This window comes from Mastigoproctus giganteus, chromosome 3, assembly GCF_048544385.1.
Source record: "Mastigoproctus giganteus isolate SK-2022 chromosome 3, ASM4854438v1, whole genome shotgun sequence".
NCBI classification, from domain to species: domain Eukaryota; kingdom Metazoa; phylum Arthropoda; class Arachnida; order Uropygi; family Thelyphonidae; genus Mastigoproctus; species Mastigoproctus giganteus.
Genome location: NC_143577.1, coordinates 54,121,808 through 54,135,085, shown reverse-complemented (window position 1 = coordinate 54,135,085; position 13,278 = coordinate 54,121,808). Strand labels below are relative to the sequence as shown.

The 13,278-nt window shown below is 38.1% G+C and overlaps 1 protein-coding gene across 1 annotated transcript in view; it reads right to left on the bottom strand.

Annotated features, from left to right (window-relative positions):
- The window catches only part of cad (caudal type homeobox), a 43,788-nt gene extending 31,914 nt beyond the window's left edge, over positions 1-11,874 (bottom strand). Inside the window, exon 1 of the mRNA XM_090369984.1 lies at positions 11,175-11,874. Coding sequence (XP_090226110.1) covers positions 11,175-11,874 — 700 coding nt within the window. The remainder of the gene's footprint in view (positions 1-11,174) is intronic.
- Between the last annotated feature and the right edge of the window lie 1,404 nt (positions 11,875-13,278).

Below are 13,278 nucleotides of genomic sequence, written 5' to 3'. Positions count from 1 at the left end.
GCCAACCAGGCCATCTCCACCCTTCAAGCTTGGGCAGAGCATAACAACCTAAAGATCTCCCCAGGGAAAACCAACTCGATCTTACTAAAAGGCACCCTTGATTTGAGAAGACCACCCCAAATCAAGGTCAAATCAAGGTCAAGGTCATTTTTACAGTAAAACTAAAAACAGAGCTTAAATATCTAGGTTTGATCTTAGACAAAAACCTTTCCTTCACTCCTCATCCAGACCAACTCAGGATTAAGATCAGGAAGTATGCTGCCCAAGTCTCAAGAGTTGCCCGGAAGGAATGGGGCTTAAAGAAGAGAACGCTGTCACTCTTCTATAAGGCAGTTTTCATCCCGGTTATCACCTATGCCTCTGGAGTCTGGTACAAGAAGGCCAATGCAGTAGTAAACCGATCGCGCCTAGGAACTATCCAGCGCTCCCTTCTCCTTCTGTCCTCGCGTGCCTGTCGCACTGTCAGCACCCATGCGCTCCAGGTCCTCACTGGACCTGGAGATTGTTCGTCATGGGTTGCTCTACCAAATAGCCAAAGGAAGAGCAGTTACTTGTGCAGGTTTCACCACTGACCTAGCAAATAATAGAAACGCTGAAAAGAAGAGACTTAATGAATATCTAACAGACACCTGGCAAGAAAGATGGCAGACATCAACTAAAGGCACTGTCACCAAAAGATTCCTCCCTGATGTCAGGTCCTCCTACCCCCTCACACCTGTCTGGTTTTCACCAGGACTCTATGCTACCTACCTCCTCACTGGACATGGCTCCTTCCAGAAAAAAACTACATGACTTCAGAATTTCAGACTCACCCCGCTGCCACTGTGGAGAGGATCAGGCGTGAGAGCACCTTGCCCACAGCTGTGAAATCTACGAGGACTTCAGGAGGATCCTAATAACGAAACTACGCTTCAACTACCAAAATCAAGAACACCTCACCCTACAGAATGAAGAAACTTACCGAGCTCTGACTCAATTTGCAATGGACTTATTTACCAGGCAGAAAGCGCTACCACCACCTTAGTATCCGAATCAATAGGTCATAATTATGACTGCCAATTGTCGCTACGCATCGTTGAGCGATGCTAACGCCTTGGACCAACTTGCACAAGACTTGACCAGCAGTGCAATCAAAGACAGGGTCCACACATACCTTGACAAATTCCTCATCATTGATTCCTGGACATACCTCTCTCTACCAGACGTGACACATCTCATCAAGAAGAGGCCTAGCATCGATCCCTGGACTTGCCCATCAATCTTGGACTCCCGGTTTTGACCACTCCCACTGTTCGTTATGATGGACTACTGGACCAGCCTTCAATCTGGATGTGACACAGACTCACCAAATGGAGTCCCAATGACGACACCTGAACTAGACCTTACTGAACATGACCCATCCACCATAGCAGCACTCACACTGCTGGATTTCCAGCAAATTGTCGGCTCCAACTGACTGGGCGTGCTAGCTATACTATACCTACCCTGAACTTGCGGGGTATATCTCTTTTTTTTTTTTTTTTTTTTCGGCTTCTTTCTTCTGTTTCCTGCCATCCATTCTTTTACTCCCCCCCCTATTTTTCTCTTACAGAATGATTTTTTTTTTATTATTATTATTTTTATTTATTTTTTTTTTTGTGGGGAGGTGGTTTTCGTCCACCCGCCACCCCACTCTTCTTTCTGGTGAGGCACTGGGCATGCCACACTGTCATCAGGGGCCATCTTCCCTATTGGTCCCTTTCTTCTGTTTCCTACCCTCCAGTCTTCTGCCTTCCTCCCTTACTTTTCTCTTGCACAACGTTTTTTTTTTTTTATTTAGTTTAGATATATATATATATATATATATGTGTGTGTGTGTGTGTATAGATTTCTATATATATATACACACACACACACGTACATGCCCCACAGGTCTAAATCTAAAAACATCAAAATTACTGCCCGACCTATTTGGCCCTAGAACAAGTTATCAGCGAACAAACCTACGCTCTGTTAAAATTACAACCGTTTCTCAAGAAACAGCGATCATCTCATTCTCAAATCTGGTCCTAGCCACTGAAATCCCAGGAAAGTAGGTGGCAGGACCCGCCAGAGTACTCTAGCTACAGTGGTACACCCGGTCAGCCTCCCCGTGGCATGGTGTGGTTACGTCGGGTCCCGCTAGGGGCTGGGCGGCTAATAGACCGGAGGAACAAAGGGCACAACACAATATACAGCACATGACCCCCACACACTTCAAATCTCTGGCCCCGATACAATGTACACCCGCGGAGACGGGAGAAATCCCAGGAGCCGTTAGACACTAACATATCTTATACCTTATATACCTTATACCTTATAAGGTGCTGTAAGTTCTGCGTATTTATAACACATGTCAGTGTATCCTCCACCGTATTGTGGAATCACAAACATTAGTTACCATTCTGAATACTGTGCTCTGTCTGAAAATAAATACAGAAACGAAACACGGAGATATATTGATGATTACGAAATAATCCATTAACTTATATTTCATTTTAGATCTTTGAAAAATAAAGAACTTAACATTGATTTATGAAATGCGGGCTATTCGAACGTTTCGTGAAATTTGAACTCAAATATTACCCGACCATAACCTAACCCGAATGTGATTTGTGCTACTCAGTGCGACCCGAACTCGATTATGATGTACTACTAGGCTCGAACTCTACACGAGGGAGCTCTGGCCCGACAGACCTCTATTCGCGTCCCCTGGGAGTGTGCGGTAGAAGTGCAGGAAGAGCATGGATACTCGACTTAAAAGAAGAACTCTCGTAAATCGATTATCATAATTTTAAAGTGTATATGGGTAAGGATACCCCGAGGTTACTTTTATACTGAGCACAATAACCAAGTGGCCAGTTAACATCTTTACTCAAGCATTCGTGGCTGCCGATGTACTGCCGAATCTGAACCACAAAATGGGAACGATTTCAAATAGGTTTGCATCTTCTACCGCTAAGAACATCTCTAGGGACATCGTTTAGTTCAACCATGGCCATGATTCTTAGTCTTAGATATTATTTATTATAAATATTACTTTATGAATATTTCAGCATTGCCTGCATTTATTATTCCACAGCCATTAAAATTTCGACTTGGACGAAGGTTCACAACGACGTGCAAATGACCACCACAAAGAGACAGTTCGCAAATATCAAGTACATCAACGCAATGTGTTCGGTGGCAAACGTAGGAATGTTCAATTCAACTAAGCACTGCAAATTTACTTGAATGCTTTGAGTTTTCTGGATGGCAGCGATGGCCTGGCAGCCGTGAGAGCATTTGTTACTCATTGCAAAACATCAACTGCAACGGTTGCTTCACTATCGTTTCTCAAGAAACGTTATTAATTTCGATAGCAAATAAATACGATTTATTCCCATTAACTATGTGCGCTAAATTTTGAAACTTACGTAAAAGAAGTTTTAAAAATATATATATATATATTTATTAATCATTATAAAAAAGCAAATCTACAGCGCTTAAGAAACACTCAAAACGAATTGACTTTTAACACTAGGTGCACATCTGTTAACTGTTTTCTCTAAATGAAATTGGTCCAAGTGAGATGTTCCTCGTTTTTTACTTTTTCTGGCCCTGTCAGTATCAAAAAACCACCCTGTCATACAGAACTGAGTGATGGATAATGACGACTCAAAATGTTTCTCCTGCAAAAGAATTGCTAGAGCTAGCTGGAAGAGGGCCGTTTTGGCCACAAATTTCAGGAGAACACCTACTGGAAGTCAGCAGAAAAATTTCCACGAGTTTCTGAGCCAAAGATGATTTGGACGACAGAAGCCAAAGGTGGCCTTACTGTAAGCCCTCTGAAACTATAGTGGAAGTATCCATGAAATCGCAGCACTGCCGAATTATTGGACTTTAATTTAAAAACACTTATGAAGTCTTCAAGTAATCAAAAATACTTAATAAATTCCTTTCTGTTATTTAAAAATTTTATTTTACATAGCCATTATTTTAAGTAATAAATTAACCCCTTATTTTTTTTCAATTATAAAGTACTTAGAAAAATGACAGTTCATAGATAATCGTTTTCTTTCTAGAAAAACATTCTGAATAATATACAGCTAAAATGAACGCCAGGGTACCTACCTGCCCACCGAGGAGGGCCAGGTAGGTACCCTGCCCACCGAGGAGGGCCAGGTAGGTACCCTGGCAAATTTTGAAACGGCCACAAGGGGAGCCAAATTCTGTCCGAAGTTGTAACAAGTCCTCCCTGATGGGAAAATCCCACACATAACAAAAAAAGTTGGGAGGACTTTTTTGCCGCAGACAGGAAAACAAACTTTACCTTCACAACGAATTGCCTTGGTATTGCATCTCAAAAAAATGACATCAACCTTTAGGCGATGCCATTTGACAAATTTTTGACAAATTCCTCCACATAAGATGAATGGCCGCCAAATGTAACAGTAGGCCACAGTTTTCTCTAAGGTCTAGTTCTATTTGTTTTATTTAATATTCCAATAACTAAAGGTTTAAAACAATACATAGCTGCAGCATTGACAAAAACGAGAACAGTTGCTTATATTTTCTAAAAATATAAATTAAACGTGATGTAATCAAATAATGACTTACACAATTAAACACTACTCCACCACATATAAGAATTGCAAAGTGTAGAGAGGTACTGGCTGTCACCTGCATACAAGCAACAAATTAAAAATCAAATTCAAATTGCATCTGATTTTGAACATAGCAAAATAGACAAGTAAGCATCTGCTCTCATGAGAAAAGTATTGTACCAGCGCTCTCTTGAAAGCATGCAGGCCAATGCAGACTCATGCTTGCTCATTCTGGAATTTTATTTAATATTTATCTATTTTTTCTTTGGACAGTTTGAATTCGATTTTGTAATATTTTGCTTCTATGAAGGCAGCGGTTATCATCTCTTCAGCATTATAACTGGACTTGGGCAACTTTGCTTGCCCAAGCCCAGAAATAAGTGATTTCTTATGGAAATACGCTTTAGAAGTAAGTTTCTTCCTTTCCTCTGGTTGATTTCTCGTTCGTCTCTCACCAGATGAATATGTTTGGAGCACTTTGTAAAATTTTTGCAGTGCACTGCAAAATATTCAAGAAAACAAATTTAGACTTAAAATAAATTTATTTCTTAAAAAGATGAGAATAAATTTGATTGTGTCTTTACTTTCTTTCTTTTTCATTGCACTAGGTGGTCAGGGACAACAAACTTTGTCAATTCCACCTTATATATTAAAGATATCACAGAGAGAGTATTATATTTACATTTTATAGATCCATTCCTATTAAAAAAAGTCACAAGTCCAAGTCACAGATTCTCCAAAGCACTGGGATAGGCTGGGCAATTCCAATACATCTGAGCAGTTCCTTCTTGAAGCCAAATCCGTGCAGGAATACCACTTGTGGCAATAGGAAGCCACATGCAGGAGCATAATACGCAATGAGCACAAAAAATCACATTCTCTAACCCACCATCCATTGTTGGCGAATTCTTGGATCTTTGCAATCCAACGTAGAAATTCGCAGGTGAAGCAATCAAACTGACCCGGCACGATAAACCAATCCAGCACAGAAACCACAGATGATTAGAACATGTTGCCCAGTCATCAGATTACTGGGCAACATGAATCAAGCCAACACAGATACTCCAGATGACTGAGCATCATGAGTCTAGTCGACACAGAAATGCCACACGGCCGGTAATCTGCGGGGCGGATTATGGGCTGAGTCTTCAGTAATTCTGTGGTTGCTCGGTGAGGTGCAGTTTCAGTGAATGTCGATACTGTAATTTAATTGTCTTCACCATGTCCGTCCCCATGTAAGAACTCCCAGTTCACGGATTTTCGCGAAATTTTATATTTCAGCCATTTAAAAATATTTGTCGATCCATTCCAAAGAGAGAACAGATGATTTGCCATCTGGTGCCTTATTTGAATTACACGTTACAATTTTAATTACTCACAATACTAACGATATTTTAAAAAATTGAGTATATTTATCTAAAAGGTACGATTGCTTTTCTAGATTTAAAGCTATTGTGTTTAACCAGCTCTTGTGTCTCAATACAAAGATGTAAGTTAGGTCTATGAATATATAAAATAATAGAACATATAAATAAGAAAATATAATGAATATTAAAAATTTTAAATCATGGCTGGAAACTTTGAGGGAGATATGGGTGGATGCAACCCGGCTGGAACAGTGATTTTAGTTTTGCCAAATGGTTTAGATGTGCATAAATTATACGCTATCAAAAGGTCGATATGGCATGTAACATTCTAGGGCAGCGTTTCCCAACTGGGGTCAGCGGACCCCTGGGAGTTCGTAGACCAGTTCCAGAGGGTCCGCAAAAGGGACCCTCTGGAACTGGTCAAATTATTTGTTCTATGTATAGCAAATTGATAAATTTATTATATATTTATGCAAAAATAAGAATAAAGTTGAGTTGTTTTAAACATAAAACTTTGAATTTTCTTTTCAGAAACCCACTGTTCATACATATATATACACAAAACACAGAAACATATGCATATACTTCTGTGTTTGTGTATAGGGGGGGTCCGCAAACGTTTTTGATTTTTGAAGGGGTCCTTAAACTCTTTGATTTTTGATGAAGGAAGTCCGTAGATCTCAGTAGTTTGGGAACCACTGTTCTAGGGTATGCAGTCCTGTCAGGTGTTTTTTTTTTTTTTAACTACTGTACATTCCTCCCCTTTGTTGAAGAACGGGAGGAATTTCATTCTTGTTGCCCCTGCTAAAACTCTCTTCTTCGATTTGTGCGTACGCAGGTCTTAACAAGCTGAGCCAGCTTGTAATGGCTCAGCTTAATGTATTAATATTGAGTATTCGTATTAATATTGAGTATTAATGTATTAATGTTAGTTTAGGAAATGATCGAGTATCTTACTCGATCATTTCCTAAACCAGGTCTTCGCACAGTGGTAGCACTAAATATAATCAACGTCCTCACATTGGGCTCGAATCTCAATGACGCAAGAAAATTTTTAGGCTTTCACAACGTGGCTGAGGTCTCAGACGAGGGTTGCATGGTTTTTCCTCCAGGAAATTCGGATTTTTCTTCCAGAAAACAGGCAAATTGACCATAGATTACACACAGTTTACAGACAATATACTGATGCCTCATACGCTTAAAAAGATTCTTAAATCGAAAAACTGTTATAGTATGGTTGGCCTAATACAAAACTCGTTTATCAAACGATTCTTTCTAGTCTAATCCTGAATGTCAACATTCAGGACTAACGTAGAAAATTCTGTGTTCGAATCCCATCAGAAGCGGCAGGGATTCTTCACCACTTCACCAGTGGCTGTAGTTAACCGATCTCAGGTAGGGGTCAGTTTAATCCCCTTCAGTTATTACAGGTCTTTCAGCCCACATGGCATTCAGCCTACGAACACACATTTCTAAATTAATATTCTTACAAGATAAACCATGTGGAACCGGATATATATTTTCAGGTGATGTTAATTTGCATATCTAAGAAATGGCATACTTTTACACACGGTACTACTGCATCAAAACATAAAGTGCTTCCATACCAAATATCATAACTGCATCAATTATGCAAACTATTGCTTTTTTTTTTTTTTTCGTTTGTACCGTATATTTTCTTCAATGTGCCATTGAATCCATGCAAAATTTTCTTCAAATTTTCTTCAGGAGCTGTGCAGATCTTCCAAGATGTTTCAAGGAGTAAGCCAAGAAAAACGATTGAGTTAGCAACCCAGCCTGTAATTATATAAATTAATAATGTTGTATACTGTGAAGTCCAGCACTCACGGGGACTGAAAGAATTTAAAATTTTTCCGGAATTTAGAGGTGTGTCTAGTGATTGATCAGTTTTAATGGAGCACATTTCAATAAATATTACGCACCTAAAATTAACTTACATCTGAAAACATTTATAATGACTATCTTTCATCTGTTTTTGTGGATGTAACCCGCATGGATAATGCAATGGAACCATCGTGGGTAACATTTGGTATAATCACCGTAATGCCCTACACCAGATGGAAAAGACTTGAGTTTGAATCCCATCAATGAGGCAAAGAATTTTTAGGTCTTTGGGTCTTTTTTACAACCTGGCTGAGTTACTCGGTTTCGTGCTAAGTCAGTAACATTTATAGACATATATAGGGAGCAATAGGCTTAAACTTTCTTTTGTGATGAGTTGCCCTGGTATTGCACTACTTTCTACAGACAATTTAGCAATTAGAACATTAGACAAATAGAACTTTGAAACCTCTGACTTTCAATTCGCATTGACAACTGAACTCACAGGAAACAAATTCTTACAATTGTTTCCTTTGCATGTTGTAACTACAGACCACGCGCTATCTAATGAGGGACTGGTTAGCCCTGAAACAGGCTGTCATGGTGGTTTAAAAGATCTTTATATAAAAATTATCCATAAAAACATAACTACTAACTATAAAAACCTTCGCGCGTGCCACTTGGACACGCGCATCAGCACAGAAGCAGTCAGTTCAGCATTTTACCATCGGCGTGCTGCAGATTACCAGCGTGCCTAGGGCTGCTGATGCCTGATATTTGCAGTCATTCGAATGCTGATTTGTTGTCAAATGCGAGATGGACATTTTGATGAATCTAAAATGTACTTTTTTCAAAACCTACTGTTCTAGGCCTAATTATGGAGTACACTGTTGCAACTGGGATTACCAAACCTGTAACGTTCTAGTTATTTGTGTTTGTAAGTGGTATACAAAGCATACGCAATTAATACACATTCTTCAAGTTCCTAAGATATCATTTTTTCCAACAAGCTGACGACTTTCAGCATATAAAATATATGCACTCCAAATTATCATGACGGCCTACAGGCCTATACAAAACAAATTTCACATTTCTCGAAATATAAAATAATTTCCATGGATTTTCTCTCGAAAATAAATAATGATAATTTAAATCTTAAAATTAGAAACTTTGAAAAGGAAATAACACATTTGTGGCTATTTCTTTCATATCTATTGGTGTTGTTATATGCATTATTTAGAATTTATCCATTTAAATACTTAACAGATCAGACAGTGAAGAATGGATCCAAATACTGAGACATTCATTTGCAAATTCACATTTCTGTGGCTGTTTATTTGTAAGATCTTCACCTTTACATTTAATTTCTGAAACGTTTTTCGAAAAAATTAAATGGTCTGACGCTGGTGGAAATCCATCCAAAAATACTGATCCTTTAGAAATATTAGTAGAATTATTCTTTGTTTAATATCAGATAACTAACAGTTAATTTGAAGTTAATTTTGATAACCTATTTTTTTATTTTAAGTAATTTAAAATTATTCGGCGTAAAATTTTCATTCTTAAATAATATATCCAAACTTAAAGTAAATAATTAACAATTTAATGAAAACAAAACAAAAAATGTATATAAATAATGGTGTTTTATTTCAAACATATGTTCAGATAACTTTAAAATAATGTAACTGCATTCTGTTTCTATTATAAACATGTCTTTAACATTCGTTTAATCCTAATTCACATTTTAAGCATTTCTCTTTTGAAATTATTTCGATATTTCTTAAGGAAAGTTTTTTTTCATTTTTTTTTTAATGAGCATTTAAACTTCTCGTTTGTGACTGATACTATGCGTTAATTTTTAAAAGGTTTCTGAGCAAGTCTGGCAGTTATAGAAAAGCAATTATCTTTGAACAAATACCAGACGTAGATAGTAATATCGAGGAATCGTGAAACATGCAACTACCTTAGTTACCTGAATTAATATCATCAGCAAAGTACTCCCATAAGTATCCCAATTGCACAATAATTCTCCAAATGGGAAAAGAAATTTTGATATTTCCAAAACTAAATCCTCTCACTGAGTTAACGCTCTACAAATCTCGAATCTGCATTACCATGGAGTGTTGTTCACATCTCAGAAGGTTCCCTATACATCTAAAATCTCAGTCTACCCAAATGAGGTCAGATTCAGTGAGCTCTTTTTTTTCGCAAAGTTTATTCCCAATTCAACTCACCCCTGCAGAGTAGGCTTCAATTTTTTGTATTCCGGATCACCATTAAGAAATAACATATCATTAAGTAAATTATTATATACTTCAGCGTATGTAGGATAAGCAAATTGGCAACAAATGTATAGACATATTCTACCAGATCTGCCTCTGAAAAGATTTCATTTTTATAAATCAAAAAATGTAGACGAGTTAGTTACCCTACCATACAAACATTGCAAGCGATTATAAATATCAAGACTGGGTACACATACACTTTATCATAATGCTCAGACTTTTGTTTTAGTTTTCGTCAGAAAGCTAATGTTCATCAAAAATATTCAGCTAAACTGGAGTGATCACAATTTTGCCCAATTATTTAACGCTAATGATTATATAAACGATTCTATAACCAAATATAACAATGAGCTGCCAATAAAAATGCTTTTTTGGTACTTGACTTACCGAGTCATCCAAGGAGGAAACGATACCAATTTGTTTTTAAAAGTTCCAGTTTATTTAACAAGAACCATAACAACTTGGTGTGTGTTGGAAATTAAAACTTATTTCCAAAATATACAAAAACAACTTTACTCGGTTTACCTAAATACACCTTATTTTTGTAAATGTAAATTCTATATAATTTATGATTACAGTTGTATGATAGATTTATTGGAGGTTCATGATTACGGTTGTATGATTTATGATTGGAGTATTATGTTCCTTACTAAACGTCATGAAATGTGGTACTCTGTAACTACTGTGAAGAGTTCTTTCTCATAATATTCTATAGAATTATTCGCAGTTTATTTTTGCCAACGAATAAAGAAAAAGCTAGGAACAAAAGGGGTTGTTAGCGAGTTTGAAAATACTTAAAACTGATTTAATATATAGTATACATTTTTTAGATCCCAAGAATTTAAGCTCCCAATAGTGAATATCTGCCATAGAGGCGAATAGCGGTTACCATTGCTGAACTTCTAAGCCATTGTGAAAAGGTTCGAGTTCCTTCTCGACTGGAGGAACTCGAACTTATGTGTTTTCAGTGTTGGAGTTGGAAACAAAATAGCGATACCTCATGGCAGTGTGTTTCTCGAAAACCAACAAATACTCACTAAATCTACATTTAACTGTAAGCAGTAAATCACACTTACCAGGATTTAGTTGACTTTGATAAGACGATTTCTTCATCCACTCGAACGGGCTTCGGGCAGGTTGAGGTCGAGTACCCCCAGAATTAGGAACAATCACTCCAGGTGATTCAGAGCCACTAAGTCCATCGCTGGAAACAGCCAGGGCAGATTCTGGACTAGGATGACCATCGTTCAGATGATGTGGATTTGAATAGTCTTGAATTATATGGCTAGAAACAGAGGGGCCGGCGAAGTCGATGGTCGGTGATCCATTTGGGGGACGATAGTGGTGGAGCGCAGGCCCATAGGAAAACGACTGAGCAGTGACCGTGGATTGAGGCATTGAAACATGTCCGTTAGGACTACTAGACAGTGGAGAACCCTGAGGTTGAGTCCAGTCCTCGTAGGATGCTGACATAGGTCCCGGCCTCGGACACCCGGTTGATGCGGGTCCACTTGGTATCGGTCCCGAAACAGGATACACAGGCCAAGACATATTTTGCTGGATTGTTCCATCTGCTCCGACTACCGACACTGTACAACCCAATTCAGTTGCTGCCGACACTTGATTACTTCCGTATGCCTGGGTTTGGGTGCCCGTACTACCGTTAGTGGGATAGCTATAATGTTGTCCGAAATTGAATGGGGTAGACTGAGCGGAATGGTTGTGTCGGGCGGTGGTCGGGAACATGGCGTATTGTGGGTCGTAATAGAGCACCATGTCATCGGTTACACACGGCAGTATAAAACCATACTATGTCACTAACAACACCACAACAGGCGATTTAAGGAATCTTTCTCTGTGGGTTTAAATTAGAGAGAAATTAAGGGATAACACAGTCCTCGCTTCGATACACGTTGTAACAAAATGATCGTCTTTCCTTCCTCGTAAACTTTTGTGGCTACTACAGCCCGTCCTGACGTCACTAACGACACCCCACTTCCGAAGGTTGCTGATAGGAGCTATAAGAGCTCCTCCGTCTTGTGATAAATGATCCTACGACAAGCCGTTCACTAATCGGACAACTGTTTTATTCTCACCTGACGTAAGGCGCCACATGATATCAGAACACGAGGCAACCTGCGCTCTGCTACTACTGCGACTCCCGGCCCTTCCCCTCAGCGCCCGAAGCAACCAATATCTATCTTCGCTGACTGATTTATAACCGTAAGGGAGGGGTAGCTGTCAAGGAAGACCGATGAGAACGCTCAGTAACACAGCCCACATTCGTTTCACCACGAATTTAACAATATCCTTACATTTGGAAAAACTAACAGTTAAAATAAAAGGATAAAAGGAATCTGCAGTTGAACCGTAATGCCGTCGTAAGAAATTCGTACCATCACCAATAATTAAAAAAAAAAAAAAAAGAAAAGCGTCATTCAATCCAATTCTTTTCATTCTCAGGAAAACAAGCTGATTTCGTTCCAATCTTCTCTATTGTGTGACTTTCTCTGATCCTAAGTGATCGTCCAGGAGTATAAAAAGAAAATTTGTTTATTTTATTTATTAAAAATAACCAGAAAAAGCCAAATTCCTTTCTGCTGCAATTCAAAGTTGTATTTATAGAAATTTAAAGCACAGTTTTCTGTAATATATGAGATTTATGAATGGAATTTTCGAAAATAAAAATAAAAAGTTTACTCCCTCTTTCGTTTTGAATGTCTCTAACATGCAGAGAAATATCTGAACCAAATAATTATATAAGTATCTGAATATATAAGACTAAGCGCACCAATTGTTATATGCTTAATCTTCTACTAAAGACCAAGATACATTATGGAATCTATACATTTATGGTGATGTGAAATCATATAATTCAGTACCAATACGATCTCGTATTGAAACCATAATGAAAACAAACAGCAATTTGGAATCTTTTCATCATGTTTCAGTGATTAAACTTAGATTGGGTTCTATTTATAAACCACGCGTGAAACTATCTTTCGTATACTGCTTTGGCCACTTTTCAGCATGAGCAGTTTCGGCTACACACCTTTTGAATACGAAACTCTTTTCAGGTTTGTAAAATCTCTATATTTATTTATTTTTTTCTTTTCTTTTTTTCATTTTCTGTAATCAAAGGCAGTAAAATCTTGCCATAACACTGAACTGGCCTGTTGA